The 24,096-nt window shown below is 43.0% G+C and overlaps 1 protein-coding gene across 1 annotated transcript in view; it reads right to left on the reverse strand.

The window, feature by feature from the left end:
- The window catches only part of LOC122551782 (contactin-associated protein-like 5), a 1,086,426-nt gene extending 1,062,812 nt beyond the window's left edge, over nt 1-23,614 (reverse strand). The window contains exon 1 of the mRNA XM_043694246.1: nt 23,465-23,614. Within this exon, the coding sequence (XP_043550181.1) occupies nt 23,465-23,549 (85 nt within the window). The 5' untranslated portion in view covers nt 23,550-23,614. The remainder of the gene's footprint in view (nt 1-23,464) is intronic.
- Nucleotides 23,615-24,096: the final 482 nt, after the last annotated feature.

Raw genomic sequence — 24,096 nt, forward strand, 5'->3', positions numbered from 1 at the left:
AGTTGTATTCAAGCCCCCACTTTCCCACCACCATCACCCTTAAGTGGGATCCCATGAACGGGCTCTGAAATTGTTTTTCAACATGCTATTTTTTAATTTAAGTTTGGGCCATCCCATGATGTGCATTCTCAAGTTTAGATGGCTGGAAGCTGGGCGATTGATCCTTTATCCCCTCTGATGTCAGGCCAGGTTATCTGAAGGTGCTGGCTATATAGTTCAGAGGGACTGGAGTGTGCAAAACAATCTAGAAGGAGCATATCACCAAGATGAGGCAGGAACTGGGCTTATAGGAGCACTGCTCCCTCCCCATTGTGGATAAGAACCTGATCATCAGGAGTGAGGTTCTCAGTATTGTATGTGGAACAAATCTGTCCTAACCCCTGACCTTGCACCATTGTAGTCACCTGGGCTGTCCTCCACCTCATCTGAAGGTGAACAGTGGACTGGGTCTGAAGAGACACCACGTAGAATGTGTGCATGTGCTTCTCTGCTTGTGTCTCTACATGTGTGGGTATGTGCATCTCTGCGTGTCTCTCTACATGTGTAGCAGTGTGCATGTGTGGGTGTGTGCGTATGTACAAATAAACTCAACACTGCTCTTATCCTGATGGCTATCTTCCTGTCTGATTGCATCAAACTGTGCATAGACCGTCAGTATGCCAACATGAAATGTCACTATGTACTGAGGTTCTAACCTGTCCCTGCTATTGCAAAGGATGGGAGTAACCTCGCTGCTGTGGAAAGTTCCAAGGAATCAGACCATTCCATATCACCTGTCTCTTATGACAAAAAGAACTTACAAAGAAAAGCACCTTTGACCACACATCCATCAGACAGTGGTCAGCATCTAGTGCCCTCGAGACCCTGTGGGAAAAGAAGAGGCTGGATCTGGTCGAGCTGTTCCTTGAGCAGACAGTCAAAGACATTTGGCAGAACGCCTCATCACCAGAACTTTCCAATGAACCCCCAAGAGATTGCTTGGCTGTGACGAGAAGGGTAGTACCTGTTAGATCCTTCCTGCATGCGCGGCCTCTGCATCATCGCAGGCTACCCTTGAAGTGCTGTCGTAGTGCACGTTCCAACACATGCCTTCTGGAATGTGCCTTTCCAAAGAAAGCCTGGAGAGGGATGTAGTGGTATTTGTCTAGATTTGTCCAGTGCAGCTCTGTGAGATAGGACTCTGTGTTCTATGGAACTGTTCCCGGAGACACACATTGACTGCATCTGGAGGACCATCAACTTGATGAAAGACTTTCTTTGGACTACCCCAAACCTGTTGGTCTTCCAGAACAAGGAGTTGACTCCCAATGGAGTGTTGCAGACTGGCACATTCCAAGATCCAGGAGTAAGTGCTGAGGGACACCTTAAATCTTGGGGCAGCTGCTGCCAGGGTTCAGTGGGGGGGAAAGACTGAGGTCTTTCAGCTAAATTATGACGATCTGTTAGTTTCAAGAGACCTTAATGGGAATGTAAATAGACCTTTCCTAACTATCAAAAAGGAAACTTTTTTCTGTTGCAAGTGGAATGAGGAATGCAAAAATTCCACTGTAATCACTGCAAATTTTGTATGGATTTGTTTTGTATTTGCAGCATCTGCTGTCCCTACTTTCTCTTTGTTTTGTATGTGTTTATTTATAATGAATGAAGTGTACTTTTAAAAGTTAAAACTGGTGTAGTGGGCTGCCCTTGGGTACGCAGGACTCCTTTGAAGTTGAGGGGAAGCCAGTGGATGACTCAACAAAAGCAAAGTTAAAAATCATACAACACCAGGTTATAGTCCAACAGGTGTAATTGGAAGCTCACTAGCTTTCGGAGCGACGCTCCTTCATCAGGTGATTGTGGAGGGCTCGATCGTAACACAGATGTTATAGCAAAAATTTGTAGTGTGATGTAACTGAAATTATACATTGAAAAATTGATTGTCTGTTAAGCCTTTCATCTGTTAGAATACAGTGATAGTTTCACTCCTTTCCTGTGTAAATCAAAAAAACCTTGGCCTTCAATTTTTCAATGTATAATTTCAGTTACATCACACTGCAAATTTTTGCTATAAATTCTGTGTTACGATCGAGCCCTCCACAATCACCTGATGAAGGAGCGTCGCTCCGAAAGCGAGTGTGCTTCCAATTACACCTGTTGGACTATAACCTGGTGTTGTGTGATTTTTAACTTTGTCCAACACTGGCTCCTCCAGATCAAAGTGTGCTTTCGACATCAGATGGATAAAACTGTGAGAGAATTTCAATTCTAACAGTTTTGTTCAGCACACTTTGAAGTTGCTGGCAGAACTGAAGCAGCTAAAGTGAAATCCATGCGGTTGCTTAATCAGAGGGCAGTAGGCTGTCCATGTCTCACATGGAGAGGGAGAAGTGAGGCGGAAGCACTGCTTTAGTAGACTTTGATCCTCATTTTGAGACAAAGTCCACGCTGTCCCCGAAGCGGCTGGGTGAGCGTGCTCAATGGTGCTGGCAAATTTTGAGCAGTGCTGTGAAAGGTTGGGTGGTGTGGGGAGCAGGGGAAGGGAGGTGCGGAACTTGGATAAAATTCAGAGACGAACTGCTATGGTCAACAATAGGGAGGTGGAGTAGCCGGGGAGAAACAGACTAGATAGAATCTGAGCTCTCCGAGGGCTAAAAGAAAATGTATAGTCCAAGAAGGCAAACAACAAAAAAGGACAAATGATGCTTTTGTTTTCAAAAAGAAAAATCAATTACTGTCACTGTGCACTTCTGCGATTTGAAATGAGGCAGCATCATTGAGGTGAAACAATAACAGAAACTGTCCCTTATGGTGAATCTATAATGGGAGACTGGGAATACTGGCATGCAAGCGAAAAATAGGAAGATGTTCTTTTTGCTAACACGGTCATAATATCTCCACAATAATACAGCTGTTTATTAAGTCCCACTTAAAAGGTAATGTCATTCTGAAGTCCGATTTAAAAACAGGGGATAAATGTTTCTCAAATGACTTCTCCACGTGTGTTTTATTTGCAGTCTATAATCGCAAGACTGACCTCTAGTGTCCTCGGTATTTAATACCATCCATCTACTTGCTGCTGCTTGAGAGCGAGTTAATGAAGTTGTAGTCTGACTCAAATCATGTTTTGCAGCCGTTTACAATGTAAAGTCTATTAATCATATCATAAGCTGTATTCAAGAACGATTAAGGTCCAGATGTGAACAAACAGTGCTGTGGTCTGGTTGCCCTGATTTAACATTTCAGTAGAAATTGCACAGACAAAAATAGCTTGAGTGTTAGAAATGAAGCCAGACATTCGAGGGAGCATGAAATTGATGTCAGTGGAAATCAGGGAGAAAAAAACCACTCCACTGGTTGGTGTCAGGCTGAACGCAGTCGAAAAAAGGTCGATGTGGTTTGATTGAGGTCAATTATCTCAACCCCAAGCCGTCTCTGCAAGAGCTCTTCAGGGTCATGTCCTAGAGCCACCTATCTTCAACAGCTACACAATGAACTTACTTCCATCCTAAGGTCAGAAATGAAAATAGTTGCTGATGATTACACAAAGCCATTCACGGCTCTTTAGACACTAAAAGAGCCCGTTTTCTTGTATGATGAAACCTGGCTTCGGTTCATAACAGCAAGTAACATTCCCAGCATCCAAGTTCCAGACAATTCCCACCGCCAGCAAGAGAAACTCTAAGCATTTCTTGTGACAACTAATAGCATTATTGTCATTGCATAGGAGGCAATACTCCTGTGGTCTATTGCTGCACTATTAATCCAGAGACCCAGAAAATACTCTGTGGACCCCGTGCTCATTTCCCACCACGGCATGTGATGGAATTAGAATTCAGTAAAACAAAACCTGAAATCAATTGATGAACATAAATCCATTGTTGATTGTCATGGGAAAAACTCACCTGGTTCATGAAGATTCTTTGTGAAGAAACTGCTATCCTTACCCGGTCTGGTCTATATGTGACTCCTGACCCACAGCAAACTTGCTGACTCTTAACTGCCCTCTAGGTAATTAGCAATGGGCAATAAATGCTGCCTAGCCAGTGTTGCCCTCATCCCATGATTGAATGAAAAACAGAATTCCCCATTAACAACATCTTGGAGTCATTATTCAATCAGAGGCTGAATTTGGATGACGCGTGTAAATAATGTCAAGGTCTAGTAATATGGAGCAAAATAGCTCACTTCCTGATCCCCCACATCCCTTCCATCATTTAGAAGACAATTTTTAGGAGTGTGATGACATACACTGCATTTGCATAGCTGAGGGCAGAGCTAACAACACTCAAGTAGCTCAGGGGGGTCTTCAGTGGACAGTTAATCCAGAGACGCAGGACTGTTTTGGGGACCCAGTATGAATTCCACCTCGGCAAATGGTGGAATTTAAACTCAATGAAAAAGAAATTGCCTCTGGGCAATGAATGCTAGCCTAGCCAGCAACACCCTTATCCTGTAAAGGAGTGAGAAAAAAATATCCAGGACAAAGCAGCCTGCTTGGTCTGAAGCCAAAGCTCCAGCTTAAATATTCACTCCCTCTATTACCATTGCACTGCATCTGCAACATGCTGTATGTATAGGATACACTGCAGCGATTCTCAGAAGCTGCTTCTACAGCACCCTCCAAATCATGACCACTACACCTGGATGAAAATCAGCACCGAGTGGATGGTAACACCATCAGCTCCACATTCTCCTTTCAGACACAGGCCATCCTGACTCACAAGTATAGTGTTCCTTCATTGTGGCTGCACCAAAGAATTTAGATGGTGGATGGGTGATCTGGTCGATAGACATTTTCCACTGTTGGAGATTCTTGAACTATAGGCTGAGAGAACTGGGACTAAACCATTCAGGAGTGGTTCAAGTATATGGCTATCCATCACTTAGGGATAAGCATTAAAAGCTGGACTTGCCAGCATTATCAATGACAAAGATAAAAAGGAGCAAGAGTAGGAATTGCAAAATTGAACATCGAAACTACAACTAACGCATCCCATTAAGTGGGGGAAATTATATATTCATACACATTCAGACACTGCAATATGATACACTTTTACTTACTAACAATTTGGCAATCTGTCCTCATTTTCTATGTTGAATGAACACTACAATATTTTGCTTCTGCTTTATATCATTGCAACTCTAATTGAGACTGATAATGGCCATCTTCTCACCTACACACTGCAGGTCACAAATGGCTCAGAAATATATTAATGAAAACAAAGTCAAGTTCACCACTTACAAATTGGTGCTGTGGTTGGATTATATGGTTCCATTTTCTCTCCCTTACAAGCCAAGCATCTTTTAAATTAAAAACAAACTGCAGCAGTGTGTGATAGCAGGCTTTCACAACTTTTTCTGGCTACACCTGCTTCTCAATTCAGGCTCTCAATGCCCATCAAATAGCATTGTGGGTCAACCACAGCACATGTACTGCAGTGGTTCAAGAAGGCAGCTGAACACCATCTTCTCAAGGGGCAACTAGGAAAGGGCCATAAATGCTGACCATCTTCCAGAAATATTTGTTTTTTAAAAAACTGGCTAGTCATAAAGGTGTAGAGGGTTAGCAGACTTCTTTTCAGTTTACAATAATTTGGGTTGAGTATAACCTCAGTCAGACATTCAAATAAACAAGTTCGATGGACAATCAAATAGATGCATCTTGCTGCATCACCCCCCCCCCCCCCCCCCCCCCAAATTGCTGCTTCTACTGAATATGGAAGGTGGCTGTTAATTGAGGATACAACCACAGCTTCTTAATAAGCTCCTTAAATCCTTCAGCTCACTGCCTCAATTTTAAAATTGACATCCTTGATTTCAAACCTCTCCATGATTTCCCTATTTCTGGAATCACCTGCAGGCCAATACCCTTGGAGATCTCCAAGCTGACCTCACCCACGTCTGGTTTACTTGATGTCTTTGACTTATATTGCTCAAGTATGTTCACTGTGTCAAGAACTTAGTCCTAGAATTGGTGACTAAAGCGGTTCCTCCTCATATCCCTACTATACAACCATCTGTCTTACTAACTCCTTATTGTTTGAAAACACTCATGAATGCCTTGGGCTGTTTTACTAGAGTCATAGAATCATAGAGATGTACAGTATAACCGGGGAGAGAGGGGTCTTAGATTACATTGGTTGTTTTCCTGATGCTGTGGGAAGTATAGATGGAGTCAATGGAAGGAAGGCTGGGTTGTGACTGTGTTCACAAAGGTTTGTCATTTCTTTCAGTCTTAGAACAAGCTGTTGCCATATCACACTGAGTTGCATCCAGATAGGATGCTTTCTATGGCGCATTTATAAAAATTCATAAAAATCTTTATGGACATGTTAATTTCCTTAGCCTCCTGAGGAAGTAGAGGTGTTGCTGTACTTTCTTGACCATAGCATTCATGTTGGTGGACCAGGACAGATTGTTGGCGATCATCGCTCCCAGGAATTTGATGGTCTCCACCATGTCCACCTCAGTTCCATTGATACAGACAGGGGCATGCCCTCCACTTCCTGAAGTCCATGACCAACTCCATTGTTTTGCTGATGTTGATGGAAAGATTGCTCTCTTTGCACCATAGAGTCATAGAGTCGTAGAGATGTACAGCTTGAAAACAGACCCTTCGGTCCAACCCGTCCATGCTGACCAGAGATCCCAACCCAATCTAGTCCCACCTGCCAGCACCCAGCCCATATCCCTCCAAACCCTTCCTATTCATGTAGATAAAAACAATGACTGCAGATGCTGGAAACCAGATTCTGGATTAGTGGTGCTGGAAGAGCACAGCAGTTCAGGCAGCATCTGAGGAGCAGTAAAATCGACATTTTGGGCAAAAGCCCTTCATCAGGAATAAAGGCAGAGAGCCTGAAGGGCTTTTGCCCGAAACATCGATTTTACGGCTCCTCAGATGCTGCCTGAACTGCTGTGCTCTTCCAGCACCACGAATCCAGAATTCTTCCTATTCATATACCCATCCAAATGCCTCTTAAATGTTGCAATTGTACCAGCCTCCACCACTTCCTCTGGCAGCTCATTCCATACACGTACCACCCTCTGTGTGAAAAAGTTGCCCCTTAGGCTTCTTTTATATCTTTCCCCTCTCACCCTGAACCTATGCCCTCTAGTTCTGGACTCCCCAACCCCAGGGAAAAGGCTTTGCCTATTTACCCTATCTACGCCCCTCATAATTTTGTGAACCTCTATAAGGTCACCCCTCGGCCTCCGGCGCTCCAGGGAAAACAGCCCCACCCTGTTCAGCCTCTCCCTATAGCTCAAATCCTCCAACCCTGGCAACATCCTTGTAAACCCTTTCTGAACACTTTCAAGTTTCACAACATCTTTCCAATAGGAGGATGCAATTCCAAAATTGCATGCAATATTCCAACAGTGGCCTAATCAATATCCTGTACAACATGACCTCCCAACTCCTGTACTCAATACTCTGACCAATAAAGGAAAGCATACCAAACGTCGCCTTCACTATCCTATCTATCTGCGACTCCACTTTTAAGGAGCTGTGAACCTGAACTCCAAGCTCTCTTTGTTCAGCAACACTCCCTAGGACCTCACCATTAAGTGTATAAGTCCTGCTAAGATTTGCTTTTCCAAAATGCAGCACCTGCATTTATCTGAATTGATCTGGGGGTGGCATGGTGGCACAGTGGTTAGCACTGCTGCCTCACTGCGCCAGAGACCCGGGTTCAATTCCTGCCTCAGGCTTCTGTCGGTGCGGAGCTTGCACATTCTCCCCGCGTCTGCGTGGGTTTCCTCCGGGTGCTCTGGCTTCCTCCCACAGTCCAAAAATGTGCAGGTTAGGTGAATTGGCCATGCTAAATTGCCCGTAGTGTTAGATGAAGAATGGGTCTGGGTGGTTTGCTCTTCGGAGGGTCGGTGTGGACTTGTTGAGCCAAAGGGCCTGTTTCCACACTGTAAGAAATCTAAATCTAAAAAACTCCATCTGCCACTTCTTGGCCCATCTGGTCAAGATCCTGTTGTAATCTGAGGTAACCCTCTTCACTGTCCACTACACCTCCAATTTTGGTGTCATCTGCAAACTTACTAACTGTACCTCTTATGCTCGCATCCAAATCATTTATGTAAATGACAAAAAGTAGAGGATCCAGCACCAATCCTTGTGGCACTCCACTGGTCACAGGCCTCCAGTTTGAAAAACAACCCTCCACCGCCACCCTCTGTATTCTACCTTTGAGCCAGTTCTGTATCCAAATGGCTAGTTCTCCCTGTATTCTGTGAGATCAAACCTTGCTAACCAGTCTCCAATGGGGAACCTTGTCGAATGCCTTACTGAAGTCCATACAGATTACATCTACCGCTCTGCTCTCATCAATCCTCTTTGTTACTTTTTGAAAAAACTCAATCAACATTGTGAGACATGATTTCCCATGCACAAAGCCATGTTGACTATCCCTAATCAGTCCTTGCCTTTCCAAATACATGTACATCCTGTCCCTCAGGATTCACTCCAACAACTTGCCCACCACCGACGTCAGGCCCACTGGTCTATAGTTCCCTGGCTTGTCCTTAACACCCTTCTTAAACAGTGGCACCACGTTTGCCAACCTCCATTCTTCCAGCACCTCACCTGTGACTATCGATGATACAAATATCTCAGCAAGAAGCCCAGCAATCACTTCTCTAGCTTCCCACAGAGTTCTAGGGTACACCTGATCAGGTCTTGGGGATTTATCCACCTTTACCCATTTCAAGCCATTAGAGGCACTATATTAGTGCAAGTTGTTGTTGTTGTTGTTGTTGTTTGTGCCTCAAACCAAAAAAAGACAGATACTGAATCATATAAAATCTGAAGGGCCCAAATATGCAATCAATTTCCAACATCATCAAGTACTGCTGTGGGTAATCACAGGTAATGTCCCCTAGCACCATACGTTCTGGGAGTACTCATAACAGTAATATCACAATATGAGAGATTTTACATGGAAATATCATGTAAGGGCATCTCGATCTGACACTTTAACCAACTAAGCCACAACACCACTGATGAAGGGCTTTTGCCCAAAACGTTGATTCTCCTGCTCCTCGGATTCTGCCTGACCAGTTGTGCTTTTCCAGCACCACTCTCTCAACTCTAATCCCCAGCATCTGCAGTCCTCACTTTTGCCTATCTAGATCCGATACTCTACCAAAGAGCTACAGCTAAATGTTTCAGGTCAGAATATTCTGACTGAAGGTGTGAGCGTTTCTAATCTCTATTGTCTATAGGGGTCCATGAAATCAGTTTGGGCAATCTTAATTAAACTGCTGCAGGGGGCATCGCAACATGTAAAATCCTGCCTACTTCAGCACTAGATAGGGACAAAAAACAGAAGTAGACCCTTTGAGACTGCTCTTCAATTCAGTAGGTTCGCAACTGATTCGATTTTCCCTTCTCAGAATACAGGGAGAACTAGCCATTCGGCTACACAACTGGCTCAAAGATAGAAGACAGAGGGTGGCGGTGTAAGGTTGTTTTTCAGATGGGGGGCCTGTGACCAGTGGAGTGCCACAAGGATCGGTGCTGGGTCCTCTACTTTTTGTCATTTATATAAATGATTTGGATGCGAGCATAAGAGGTACAGTTGGTAAGTTTTGAGACCAAAATTGAAGGTGTAGTGGACAGTGAAGAGGGTTACCTCAGATTACAACAGGATCTTGACCAGATGGGCCAAGAAGTGGCAGATGGAGCCTAGATGTGGCACCTTATCAAATTACTGGTTCCCCTTTATCCAAAGCACATGTTATTTGTTACTTACCAACAATCCTTGCTAGGACTGGAGACGGGTAGCTATGAGGAGAGATTAGATAGCTTGGCTTTACTTTCCTTGGAACAGAGAAGGTGGAGGGGTGACATTAGTGAGGGTTGCAAAATTGTGAAAGGTAAAGATAGACTCCTCCTGTCTACCCTGATTCCCTTGGCTGAGAGGTCAAACACCAGGGGACAAAAATTCAAGTGGCAGAAGGTTGAGAGTGCATGCAAGGAGAAGCTTTTTTATGCTGAGGGTGATGGGTGTCTGGAATATACTGCCTGAGTTAATGGTGGAGGCAGAGACCCCAAACGCTTTCAAAACGTACCTGGATCTGCACTTTAAATGCTTTAAGCTGCAGGGCTTTGGAGTTTAGCACAATGACAGGTGACCCTATTGAAATAGATGACAAGGTTCTAAGCGAACTTGACAGGTAGATGTGGGAAGATTGTGTACGCTTGTGGGAGAATCTTGGACCAGAGGGTATCGTCTCACAGCAAGAGTTAGCTTAATTAGGAGAAAGTGAGGACTGCAGATGCTGGAGATCAGAGCTGAAAAATGTGTTGCTGGAAAAGCGCAGCAGGTCAGGCAGCATCCAAGGAGCAGGAGAATCGACGTTTCGGGCATAAGCCCTTCTTCAGGGATTATTCCAGAAGAAGGGCTCATGCCCGAAACGTCAATTCTCCTGCTCCTTGGATGCTGCCTGACCTGCTTTGCTTAATTAGGAGGTGTTTGGTATGCTTTCCTTTTTTGGTCAGAGTATTGAGTACAGGAGTTGGGAGGTCATGTTGCAGCTGTACAGGACATTGGCTAGGCCACTGTTGGAATACTGCATGAAATTCCGATCTCCTTCCTTTACTAGAAGATGGGATGAAAACTAGCATTGGGGTGTCTTTGTGTTGTCATAGACATGTTAGGCCGAATGGCTCTCTTCTATGCTGTTTCACTTCTATGGTTCTAATCTCACTTGGAGGTATCACAGAATGACTTTCCATTGTCTGAAAAACTGTCACTTTGGTGTAGAATCAATTCTTTTTATATCCTTAGGATGACTCAAAGCCTTTTCTAATGAAGTGACAATTCTCATCAAGCAGCCCAATGACCTACAGTGAGATTCCACAATCAGCATGGAGTAACCAGATAATCTATTTTAATAATGTTGTTTGAAGAGTGAGTATTGACCAATAATCAATCAGGATCTGATAATCCTCAAGTTCATTTTCTTGCTTTTTCCCCATAATCATTGATTTCCAATCAGTAAGGGAATCAATCTCAGCTTTGAATATAATTAACAACTCAGCCTCGGTAGTAAAGAATTCCACAGTTTCACTATCCTTTGAGAGAAGTAATTCCTCCTCATCTCTGTCCTAATTAAGCTAACTCTTGCTCTGAGATGATGCCCTCTGGTTCAAGATTCTCCCACAAGCGTACACAATCTTCCCACATCTACCTGTCAAGTCCCCTTAGAACCTTGTCATCTGTTTCATTAGGGTCACCTCTCATTGTGTTAAGCGCCAAAAAAGTATAGGCACAATTACTCCCTATAAGGACAGTCCCTCCATACCAAGGATCACCTTAGCAAACCTTCTCTGCACCATGTCCAATGTCAGTATATCTTTCCCTAGGTAAGAGGCCCCAAAACTGTTCACTATATTAGAGCGGTGGTCAACTAGTGCTTTGTACAGTATTAACAAGACTTCCCTTCTTCTATAGAGTCATACAGCACGGAAGCAGTCCAACCAGTCCAGGCTGAACATAGTCTCAAACTAAACTAGTCCCACCTGCCTGCTCCTGGCTCATAATCCTTGAAACCTTTCCTATTCATGTACTTATCTAAATGTCTTTGAAATGTTGTAATTATACCTACATCCACCACTTCCTCAGGAAATTCATTCCACACGCGAACTACCCTCTGTAAAAACTTTTCCTCTTGTGTCTTTTCTAAATCTCTCTCCTCTCACCTAAAAAGTGTACCTCCTTTTCTTAAAATCCTCAGCTCAGGGAAAAGACAACTACTATTAACTCGATCAGTTCCTTTGAAATAAAAACCAACAACATTCTATTCATCTGAACATCTCTGCTAGCTTTTTGTGATTTATGTACAAAGACTTTGTACTCCAGCTTTCTACAGTCTCTGTCTCCATTTAAGTAATATTTAGCTCCTCCATTCTTCCTGTTAAAGTGCTTAACCGCACATTTTCTCATTATTTTCCACCTGCCAAGTTTATATACACCCATTTAACCTGTCTAGATCTCTCTGTAGACTTTGCCATCCTCAGCATTTGCTTTCCCATTTATTTTTGGTGTCATCCGCAGTCATGGCAACAGTATATTCACTTCCCTTCTCCAAGTTATTAATATGCGATCGTAAATAGTTATGGCCCAGCACTTGCCCCTGTGGCATTCCACTAGTTACAAGTTGCCATCCTGAAAATGACCATTTTATTCCCAACTCCCTGCCTTCTATTAGTTGGCCAATACTCTTTGCATGCTTATGTCCTTCCTCCAACATCATGGACTCTTAGCTTATCAAGTAAATTAACATGCAGTACCTGATCGAACGTCCACTGAAAATCCAAACATATTGCCACCACTGCATCCTTTCATCGATTCTCCTTGTTATCCCCCTCAAAGAATTCTGTTAAATTAGTCCGGCATGATTTTCCCTTTACAAAGCCACGCTGACTCTGATTGATTATAAAATGTATTTCTAAGTGCTCTGCTGTTACCTTCTTCACAACAGACTCTAACATTTTCCCAATGACAGATGTTTAGCTAACTGGTCCGTTTTATTCTTGTCTCCTTCCATTTTTGAATAAATGCATTGCATGGACAATTTTCTGATCCTTCTGCAGTTTTCCAAAGTCTAATGATTCTTGGAATATTACTGCCAGTGTGACCACCATCTCTGCAGCCCCTTCTTTCAATATTTTAATACGCATTCCATCAGGTCCAGGGGACTTTTAGCCTTTAACCCCATTGAGTTTGCCTGCTACCATTTATTTAGTGAATTACTTTATTTATTTTCTCATGCTTTTTGCTCCTTAATTTAGTGTTTTTGGAATGCTATTAGTGTATTTGACCTATGAATACTGATCCAAAGTATTTGTTTGGCTCCTTGAAACTCCTTGAAAGTGGAGTCGCAGGTAGATAGGATAGTGAAGAAGGTGTTTGGTATACTTTCCTTTATTGGTCAGAGTATTGAATACAGGAGGTCATGTTGCAGTTGTATAGGACATTGGTTAAGCCACTGTTGGAATATTGCATGCAATTCTGGTCTCCTTCCTAGCAGAAGGATGCTGTGAAACTTGAAAGGGTTCAGAAAAGATTTACAAGGGTTGGAGGATTTGAGATATAGGGAGAGATTGAATAGGCTGGGGCTATTTTCCGTAGAGTGTAGGAGGCTGAGGGGTTTATAAAATCATGAGGGGCATGGATAGGATAAATAGACAAAGTCTCTTCCCTGGGGTTGGGGAGTTGAAAACTAGAGGGCATAGGTTTAAGGTGAGAGGGGAAAGATATAAATCAGACCTAAGGGGCAACTTTATCACACAGGGGTTGGTACATGTATGGAATGACTTGCCAGAGGAAGTGGTGGAGGCTGGTACAATTGCAACATTTAAAAAGCATCTAGATGGGTATTTGAATAGGAAGGGTTTGAAGGGATATGAGCTGGGTGCTGGCAGGTGGGACTAGATAAGGTTGGGATAGCTGATCGGTGTGGACGAGTTGGACCGAAGGGTTTGTTTCCATGCTGTACATCTCTATGACTGTATGACTCTATAACTCCTTCACCATTTTCAGATTCTTATTCATTTTTCCAGCCTTGTTTTCTAAGGAAGCTCTGTTAACTTTGGCCTCTTTCTTTCTTGTTGTATATTTAAAGAAGCTCTTGCTATCCATTTTGATATTACTTGCAAGTTTATATTCATTATTTGATCATTTTGTTTTTAAACTTTCCCAATCCTCTGGCTAACCACTAATCTTTGGCACTATGTGAAGGCTTTGTCGGTTTTTCTCTTTCAATTTGATTTTATCGTTAACCTTCTTGATTAAACCTGGACAAATTACCACCTTTTTAGAATCCTTTTATCTTGTTGAGTTTTATCTTTGTCGTAGTCTTTAATTATTTTCTTAAAAAGTGTCATTGGTTCTTTATCATCTTTGCTGCTAAACTCCTTTGCCAGTCCACTCCAGCCAGATCTGTCCTCACTTCCTTTGTAATTACCCTTAGTCAAGTGTGCTAAATTTAAACACAGCAACAAACATGGAAGAGAAGAAATGGCAGACACCTGATCATAGAATCCCTACACTGTGGAAACTGGCCATTCAGCCCAATGAGTCCATACTGACACTCCTCACAGCATCCCACCCAGACTCATCCCATCCTTGTAACCCTGCAATCCCCATGGCTAATCCATCTAGCCTATATGTCTCTGAACAGGCAATGGCCTAGTGGTTTTATCGCAAGACAGTTAGCCCAGAGACCCAGGTAATGTTCCGAGGCCCCTGATTTGAAGTCCTGCCATGGCAGATGGTGAAATTTGAATTCAATATAGCCTGGAATTAAGAGTCAACTGATGACTATGAGCTCATTGTCGATTATTGGGAAAAACTCACCTGCTTCATTGATGCTCTTCAGGGAAAGAACCTGCCATCCTTACCTGGTCTGGCCAACATGTGACTCCAGACCCACAGCAATGTGTTTGCATCTTAACTGCCCACTGGGCAATTTGAGAGGGGCAATAAATATTGCCCAGCCAGCGATGCCCTCATCCTGCGAATGAATTTTTTAAAAAACTCTGGGTAACTCAGCATGGCCAATCCACCTAACCTGCATATCTTTTGACTGAGAAAGGAAACCCACACAGAGTGGGAAAGAATGTCTGTGTGTAGTTTGCACAGTCGCCTGAGGGTGAAATTGAACCCAGGTCCCTGGGTGCTGTGAGGCAGCGTGCTGTCCACATCCTATGAATGAGTTTGTAAAGAAGTTGACCCAAAAGGGGCATACGGGATTTGAACATGTCCAGAGAGATGCTCACTGTCGAGACAGAATGCAAGAACCATTGCATAGACTGTCATCAGACTCCCTGAGGCAGATTCATATCCATGTTCAAAGGGATGGCCTAAACATCATTCCCTAGTCTACAGCATTGTTTGGGATTTCATGCCAATCACTCATTGAAAAAAGGCATTCAATAATGCTGCACAAAAGATACAAATCATCAAGGTTCAAGGCTTCCATTAATTAGTAAGTTTTAGATCTGTTTTATGAACGTATGTGTAATTGCACAAAACAAAGTGTTATTACACACAAGTGAGCATTAAAATAAATTATTTTTATGTGCAAAGCATTGCTGTTTTACATGCATACGACCCCCCAAACTACAAAGGAACAGTGCTACATGCCTACTGATCATAATTCAGAGAATAAAGGAAATAGCACACCAGGGACAGTGGAATATGATGCATGAAAGAACTGGTTGTATTTGCTCAGCTGTCATTGTTCATGTTATCCCATCATCTTTAGAGTGATCGGTTCCAGTTACTAACATAACTGCATTTACCTACAAATATATGAAAGTACTTAGTCTTTACTGGTAAATTAGGTACCCGATGAAGGGGGTGAAAGCACAGAGCACTGCAATCTGCACTGAAGCATGTATTAGCCTATTCATTTTTATTTTACTGGAAAGGCATTTCCAGTGGTATCACTCCTGGTAGATGAGATAAAGCACCCTTTTGGAACCATTACTGGAATCAAGCCCAGAGCTGAATGAACAACCCAGCAGTGGGTCTGGGTATCAAAAACATTCTGATGCCCTTTAAACCCAAAACTGCAGGTGTATCAGAAATTGTGAAAGCCATTTTATTTCAATTATGGGACCTGCTCGCTATTTTATGTTTCTTTGAATGCATTTTGACAACGTCGTATGGGTCACATTAAAATTTTTTAAAACCTGCCACCGTTGTATATTCTTACACATGCTGATACTGACATGTGTGAATAATGGTCAGATTGCTGGAAACTTTCATTTTTGATCCTGAAATAAAAAAGGGTTACTGGGTGTGATTGCAATTTTTCTCAAATTGCACAATGTCAGTTTCTGATGAGGAAGTAAAGATAGGCCCACACATTAGATGCACAAATGAGGACGATGCTGGATGTAACTTTGAAATTATTTTCCCACAGGAGCCGCTTCCCACCCATACAATCCAAAGTTATTGTCAAGGCCAACGATTCACAGTTTTCACAGAAAAATTGGCTGCATTCAGTCACCAAAATACCAGTTAAAAACTCAAAGTCATAAGAGTGGATTGACTCAGTAACACAAAGCATCTCTCATGCCATTACACTTCTTAATATGAAAGCAAAACAATGTTTTTCCCAACTCTATGTCACTTGAAACGTAGTCTCAGATGAATCTGTGAGGACCACTAAGAATTCTTGCCGATGGCACACTTCGAAGCGTCACATCTCATTACCGATGCACTTTCTTCTGACCTGGAATGGAAGTCCCAAAGGCCAAAACTGCCTGGAACCGTCGTGCAGCCACAAACAGGATTCGCCCATTTAGATTAATCCCCACAGGGGCAGTTTGAGTTAAAGCTTTCCAAGAGAAAGAGCGAGTTAGCAAGCAAACGTCACATCTCGGACTCAGCCCCAGGCAACACATTGGATACTACTGGAGGCCACCCACAGGAGATTTCTCAAACTAGAATGTTGAAGATTATCACACACACATCTGTTCATTACAATGTGGAGTGGATGGGAGCTGCTGGCTATGACTTATTCAAATTGGACAGACTTCATTCAAAGGATATTTTTGAATACAATGTGCAATACTGCAGGAGGATCATTCATAACAGGAATGAATACCTTACAAACCTTATCGCCACTGAGTTTCCATTGCGTTATGTCTATGTCTGTTATACATTGAATCATTGGCATAATTGTTATCTTTATTTAATTGCCAGGAGAAAATGAGGAGTGCAGATGCTGGAGATCAGAGTCGAGAATGTGGTACTGGAAAAGCACAGCAGGTCAGGCAGCATCCGAGGAGCAGGAGAGTCGGTTTATGCCCGAAACGTCGATTCTCCTGCTCCTTGGATGCTGCCTGACCTGCTGGGCTTTTCCAGCACCACATTCTTGACTTTACTTAATTTCCAGGCTGATATACAAATGTAAGCCTTTTTTCTGCATGATGTGGAGGTGCCGGTGTTGGACTGGGGTGGACAAAGTCAAAAATCACATGATACTGGGTTATAGTTCAGCAGGTTTATTTAAAAAAAACATCTGAAGTTTCAAATAAACCTATTGGACTATATCCCAGTGTCGTGTGATAGTCTTAAAGAAAAATCAAAACAGTCAGATGCCCGTGAGCACTGGAGTTCTTTTTCTGTATGATCAGTGTTGTAGTCTGGGAAATGCAGCAACCAATTTTGCACACAGCAAGCTCCCACAGACAGCAATGCAATAAAGATCACGGAATGTGTTTTGGTGGCATTGACGGAAAGAAACATTGTTGTCTCGGACAACAGGAAAACTCACCTACATTATAAAATAATGCCTACAGATTCTTTCCTAGCCACTTGCAATATCAGACAGAGCCCAGTCGGACATCTGATCTGAAAGACTGTTACCTTCATTAATGCACTGCAGTGTCAGCCTAAATGAGCCTGGAATGGGACTCTTGAACCCAGAACCTTAACTTAAAAGCAAGTCTGGCTGCTGGCTAAGCCACAGCTGGTGAGCTAATTGGCTGGAATTTGGTCCTCCCCTGGCAAGCAGTTCCCACCTCTCCATTATCGATGTGTACAAAACATAGTCAAACCATGCTGCCCCCTTCCCCCATGCAATCCCAAAAATGATACACTCGATAAAATTAACCATAAAAACATCAATTCAGGCAGCATCCAACGAGCAGCGAAATCGACGTTTCGGGCAAAAGCCCTTCATCAGGAATGGCTTGGGGCTTTTGCCCGAAACGTCGATTTCGCTGCTCGTTGGATGCTGCCTGAATTGCTGTGCTCTTCCAGCACCACTGATCCAGAATCTGGTTTCCAGCATCTGCAGTTATTGTTTTTACCTCATAAAAACATCAAGCCTGCCCAGCTGTGTTGTACTTTTCATAAATAAATTGATGGTGGTGAGTGGAATGTACCTAGCAGTTCCACAGTTTTATTTGCATGATTTTGTTAGATGTGGGCACCAGCATTTATGGTCCATCCCTTACTTTCCCGTGGGTAGCTGTTGGAGCCACCAGCTTCCAACACTGTAGACTGTCTAATGAAATGCCACTAAATAATGTGTCAGGGTTTTGACAACAACAGCAAAGGAACAGTAGGTGATGTACGACCAGATCAGGATGCTGCAGTAATTTCATGGAATTTAAGAACAGAGGAACTCAAATAGATGAGTTGCCTGGATCACCCTCTTGACCTGTCCTTCTTCGTTCTCACCTATCCTCTCCAACCTCCTCTGTGAAATATCACCTTCACCTCCACTTTCATCGACCTATCGCATTCTCAGCTACTTCCCCTCCCCCCCCCCTCCCCACCTCGGGCCACCCCCTCATTCCTGATGAAGGGCTTATGCTCGAAACGTCGATTCTCCTGCTCCTCGGATGCTGTCTGACCAGCTGTGCTTTTCCAGCGCCACACTTTTCAACTCTGATGTCCAGCATTTGCAGTCCTCACTTTCTCCCACATTTGAAGAGACAATAGCTGATCTGCAAACCATTGCCAAATCCCACCTTTGCTCCATATGCTTGATTAGATTAGATTCCCTACTGTGTGGAAACAGGCCCTGTGTGGAAACAGGTTGAACTACAGAAACAAAGACAGCTCACTGTAGCTGTACAGTGTCATGGTAAAACCACACTTGGAGTACTTTGTGCAGCTTTAATCTTCTTACCCCCCAAAAAAAGGTATAATTGCTATAGAGAGAAAGCATGGAAGGTTGAACAGACTAATTCTTCCAATGGCAGATTTCTTCAATGAGGAGATATTGACTCGACTGGGTCTGTATTGAATGGAGTTTAATGTGGTGATTTACTTTGAAAAGAACAACTGAAATGCAGAGTATTGGGCTAATGGTAAGATTCTTGGTAGTGTAGATGAGCAGAGAGATCTCGATGTCCATGTACATGTACACAGATCCCTGAAAGTTGCCACTTTGATAGGGTTGTTAAGAAGGCATATGGTTTGTTAGCTTTAATTGGTAGAGGGATTAGGTTTTGGAGCCATGAGGTCATGCTGTAGTTGTTCAAATCTCTGGTGCGACTACACTTGGAGTATTGCATACAGTTCTGGTCACCGCATTACAGGAAGGATATGAAAGTTTTGGAAAGGGCTCAGAGGAGATTTACTAGGATGTTTCTGGTATGGAAGAAAGATCTTATGAGGAAAGGCTGAGGGACTTGAAGCTGTTTTCTTACAGAGATGAAGGTTGAGAGAAGACTTAGTTGAGACGTACAAGATGATCAGAGGGTTAGGTAGAGTGGACAGTGAGAGCCTTTTTCCTCAGATGGTGATGGCTAACATGAGGGGTCATAGCTTTAAATTGAGGGGAGATAGATATAGGACAGATGTCAGAGGTAGTTTCTTTACTCAGAGTAGTAGGGGCATGGATTGCACTGTCTGCAACAGTGGTAGACTCGCCAACTTTAAGGGCATTTAAAGGGTCATTGGATAAACGTATGGATGAAAATGGAATAGTGTAGGATAGATAGGGTTCAGATTGGTTCCACAGGTCAGCACAACATCAAGGGCCAAAGGGCCTGTTCTGCACTGTAACGTTCTCTGTTCTATATTAGGAGCAGTAATAGGACATTCAGTCTGTGCTGCACCATTAAATTAGCACCTGACTACAGATCTCATACCGTGGTGATAGTGTCCCTATCTTTGAGCCTGGAGTTCTGAGCTCAAGTTACATTTGCTGCAAAATCATGTCTGAAAGCTCAAGTAATTAAAAAAAAGGCGAGTTACTCCATGCTGTCAGCTAACTTTTCATCCATTGGTTGTCAAACAATCTGTCTACCCATTTGAAAATGTTCAAAGACTCTGCTTTGAACACCTTTTGAGGAAGAAAGATTTAAAAAAAACACTTAACCCTCTGAGAAAGCATTTTACCATCCTCAGAAGCTTGGGTGAAATTAATCCTTTGGAAAATCTAAGATAACATGTCAGATAAGCTCTAGAAATAGCTTCAGAAAATTTGGAAGATACATTCAAGTAATAGTTGTTCCTTCATTGGAAACATTCGACCCAACAAGTCCATGTCAGCATTACCTCCCGCATTCACCCAATTTGTTTGGTCACAGATGTCCATCTAGTGGGACATAGCAGTTCCCACAGTATCTGAGTTGCTGTAGCAACACACACTTTAATATGAGTTTAGTTGTCCAGAGTTATGAGAGAGGGTCCAACATTCTTTCCATCACACAGCTGACCAGGAATCTCTCTCACTCTTCCCACCTGCAATCAGTATGTGCCAGGAGGGTGTTCAACATGGACAAAAACTGAAATTACTGAAAAAAAAACACAGCAGGTCTGGCAGCATCTGTGGTGACACAGCAGAGTAAACATTTCGGGTCCAGTTATCTTTCTTCAGAACTGGGGTCAGTAGACCCAAAATGTGAACTCCGCTTTCTCTTCACAGATGCTGCCAGACATGCTGCGCTTTTTCAGCAATTTCAGTTGTTGTTTCTGATTTCCAGCATATGCAGTTCTTTCTCTTTTTTTGACCCACCACACTGCAAAATCTTCCTCACTGTCTTGTTTTAACACCATCATCTTGATAAATTGTTATGATCACTCTACCTTAGTTTGTATAGTTTTGAATTACTTATTACTTTGGTTAGACCATTGGCATGTGACACTTATACCTGTCATGTTATTCAAGTCATTTTAAAGTATTTTGTAATTATCTCTCTACCTCACTTAATCGGTTGTTATTCAGCAGTTGACACTTTAGTTGGTGTCTGACACTCTTGGTCAACTGCAGAGACTTATTATCTCACATTCCACTCACCAGTTGTATGATCTTTTGATCTCTCTGCTGATAAATCCGGTGTCTTTTCCCCCTCACTTCACCTGACAAAGGGGCTATGCTCCGAAAGCTTGTGATTTCAAATAAACCTGTTGGACTATAACCTGGTGTCATGTGACTTCTGACATTGGCCACCCCAGTCCAACTCTGGCAACTGCACATCTTGGTTTTTCTCTGTTTAAGATTTGACATGCTTGACTGTGTTGATAAATGCACATTCTTTGCACATTTGAGTCCTCAGAGGGAGGATTTTCCCCACTGTGCCATGAGACTGCCAAATTTCCGTGCAGGCATCAGTCAAAGTATGAAGAAACTCTGAACTAGTTTGCAATGGAACACTATCAATTTATAGGTGGGTTGGATTTCAGCAAATTGCATGAGGCAATATTATAGGATTAGTGCCATGTCAAATACTTCAATATATAAGCCTCAGGGATCTCAATAAAACACAAGAACCATCCGGAAGCTTAATTGGTGGAAGTAGCACATTTCTCTTTTATTGTCAACTGCTTATTTCTGACAGTGGCCGCTGTACTTTGAGACAGCTCAGATTAAAACAGAACTGAGACACAGAACCCCAGCTGCTTCACATATTGTAACGTTTCATAATTATTCTTGAATTGCGTAGCTGGATTGTTCACATATTAAATAACCAGAGCTGGTAGCTCCACGCATTTAGAGGATTGGATATCGTAGAGTTCAGGATGTTGACAATTACCAGAAACCCTTCAAATCCGGCCAATTTTCAGAATTTAGAAGCTATACCGGCGACTTCCAATATTCTATAAAAACTCTCTAAATCACTTTAGAACAAATCTCATATAATGTTCATAAACCAGCTGGCACTGGGCAGCCAACATCTATCATCAGCGTTTTGAATACAGCAAATCAATTCAGTCTAAAAAAGGTCAATTATGAAGGATAGCTGGCTTGTTAAAGCAAAGTAAAAGCCTGTTCAGGTAACTTTGCATTTCTTGTAAACATTACTGTTCCGTCTGTGAAGCTAGCTCATGATTAATGACAGGAATGTAAAGTTGCAGACTTCAACTGTCTCTCTTTAATGCTTCTACAACCGCATGTCTGGAGTAGGAGAAAATCAATTTCTCCACGTCCTGCCAGTCTTACTATGGTGCCAGCCATGCCTTAGCAGCTTAGACAACTTACTGCTACTTGAATTATTAGGCTGTAGGCTCGAGTCCCACTCCAAAGTCTGAAGTACAAAGTCTAGGTTAATTCTCCAGCACAGTACATAGGGAACCTTTTGGATGAGGCTGTGAGCCACGCTCTCTCAGGTGGATGCAAAAGACCCTGTGGCACTTTCCAAAAAGGACAAGGCAGGTCTCACAACATCCTAAACATCGTTCATCCCTGAACTGATATTGAGAGACACCAGGGATGAGATTGCAAGGTCAATCAGACAGAGTTCAAACACTTTTCCGGTCAAGAGTTCTATTCCAACTCTCGTCTCAAGAGTTCAACAACACTGATAACGGGGTGGAGATAAATAGGGAACAAGCAATCTCATCCAGTTATCCTTTAATTAATGAAGGAGCATTACCTCTTCCCTAGTTCTCTCTGCTTTCAGGCTACCTTGTTAAACTTCATTGATGCTAACAATCCACTGAACAGGTCATCATCACATCGCTGTTTCAGACTGCATTGTTTGCAAAGTAGCTGCCACATTATAAACAACTTTGCTTTGAAAGTGTCGGCTCATTGTCAAGCACTTTGGGATATCCTAAGACCCATTAAAAAGTTGCTTAATAAATGCAAGAATTTCATCGTGGTGGTGGTCCCACGCTCCAATGATAATGGTGCTCTTGACAATAGTAATCAATGGAATGCAAGGATTTGCAGGCATACTGAAACGTTGTTGTGCCTGCTCTCACCCCCTCGAGTATAATCAAGGGAAAACAGAGAGGCAATAGAAGATTAAGGAAAACGTCAGGGCTTTTAAACTGACCCTCAGCAGCTATGTACATTGTGACTGCATCTTAGGGGCTGCCAAAACATGCCTAGGGATATATGAACCAACAGTCAACTCCTGTCAGACAGTATCTATATTCTTCACTCTCTGGGAACACCTATATATTCCAGACAAAATACAGCAGCAATATAATGCTTCAGCTCAGACAGAACCACCAGAATTGTTCTCAAGCAGAGGCATAACACAAATGGCAATAATTTCCATCCCCTTAAACAAATCGTCTGACATCGAGTTCCCCACCAATTTGATGGAGTCGACCGGCTAGTGGGGCTGCATCTTTTTCACCCAAGTCCAATTACATAACCAACAATAAGAGAGTGAACTCCAAAGGCTCGCTCGTCCAGATGTGCAGAGAGTACCTAAAGCAGAGGCAGGAGACCAGCGTGGTGTGCCAGGTAATCTGAACAACACAGCCTGGCACTGGGTAAACTGGGGAGACGCAGCTGAATAAACCATGGTCCAAAGGTAGCAGGCAAGTACGGAGAAAGAAGTTGCTGTATTCATGGAAGGTTTTTTTTTTCAGGGGAGGGTTAAAGAAAACTCTTTATTAGGACTGCTACCGAATACACAATGTAACTATTAGCACGCTTTAAACTTCACCCTTTCTCAACATTAAATAAAACCAAGGTGCAGACTTTCGGTGGCCATTGGTATAAACTCTTTTAAAAGCCTCAAATCTGTACTTACGGGAATATGCGGTGGCGATGATCAGCCATAAATTGAAGAACAAACATAAGGTGAGGGAGAGCTTGAGAGCAGCGCCCGAGTCCATCTTTAAAGCAGAGATCAGGACAGTAACTCTTTACTGCTCACCACAGCATCGCGCCTCTGATCACCTTCCTCCTTCTCTCTCTCTCCTCTCTGTCTCTCTCCTCCAACCGCCCCCCCCCCCCCGTTTGTTTTCCTTTTGCCTCCTCCTCTTCCTTTTTATTGCATAAAAACACAAGCGGTGCTAATTCACGTCTTCCTACCGCCACACGTTCTCCTGCACCAGCTGCGGGCAAGTCACACACGATAGCAGAGATTGTGGAGAACCACTGGGTTAAGAGAATGCACAGAGAGAGAGAGAGAGATGCTGACTGTACAGGTTGGAGAGAAAGTCAGTTCGCAGAAAGCACGGGTCTATCACTACACTCCACACACACACACACACACACACACAGAGATTCCCGCAGTTATCATTAGTGGGAACTGATTGTCATTCCCCCCTTTTTAACTTGAACTCACCGCTGTCCTGTGAGAGAGAGCAAACACATCAGCAATCTCCACCCCCAACCTTCAACATCTTCCCCTTACCATTCCCCCCACCCCGTCAGAAT

This window comes from Chiloscyllium plagiosum, chromosome 7 (assembly GCF_004010195.1).
Source record: "Chiloscyllium plagiosum isolate BGI_BamShark_2017 chromosome 7, ASM401019v2, whole genome shotgun sequence".
NCBI lineage: Eukaryota > Metazoa > Chordata > Chondrichthyes > Orectolobiformes > Hemiscylliidae > Chiloscyllium > Chiloscyllium plagiosum.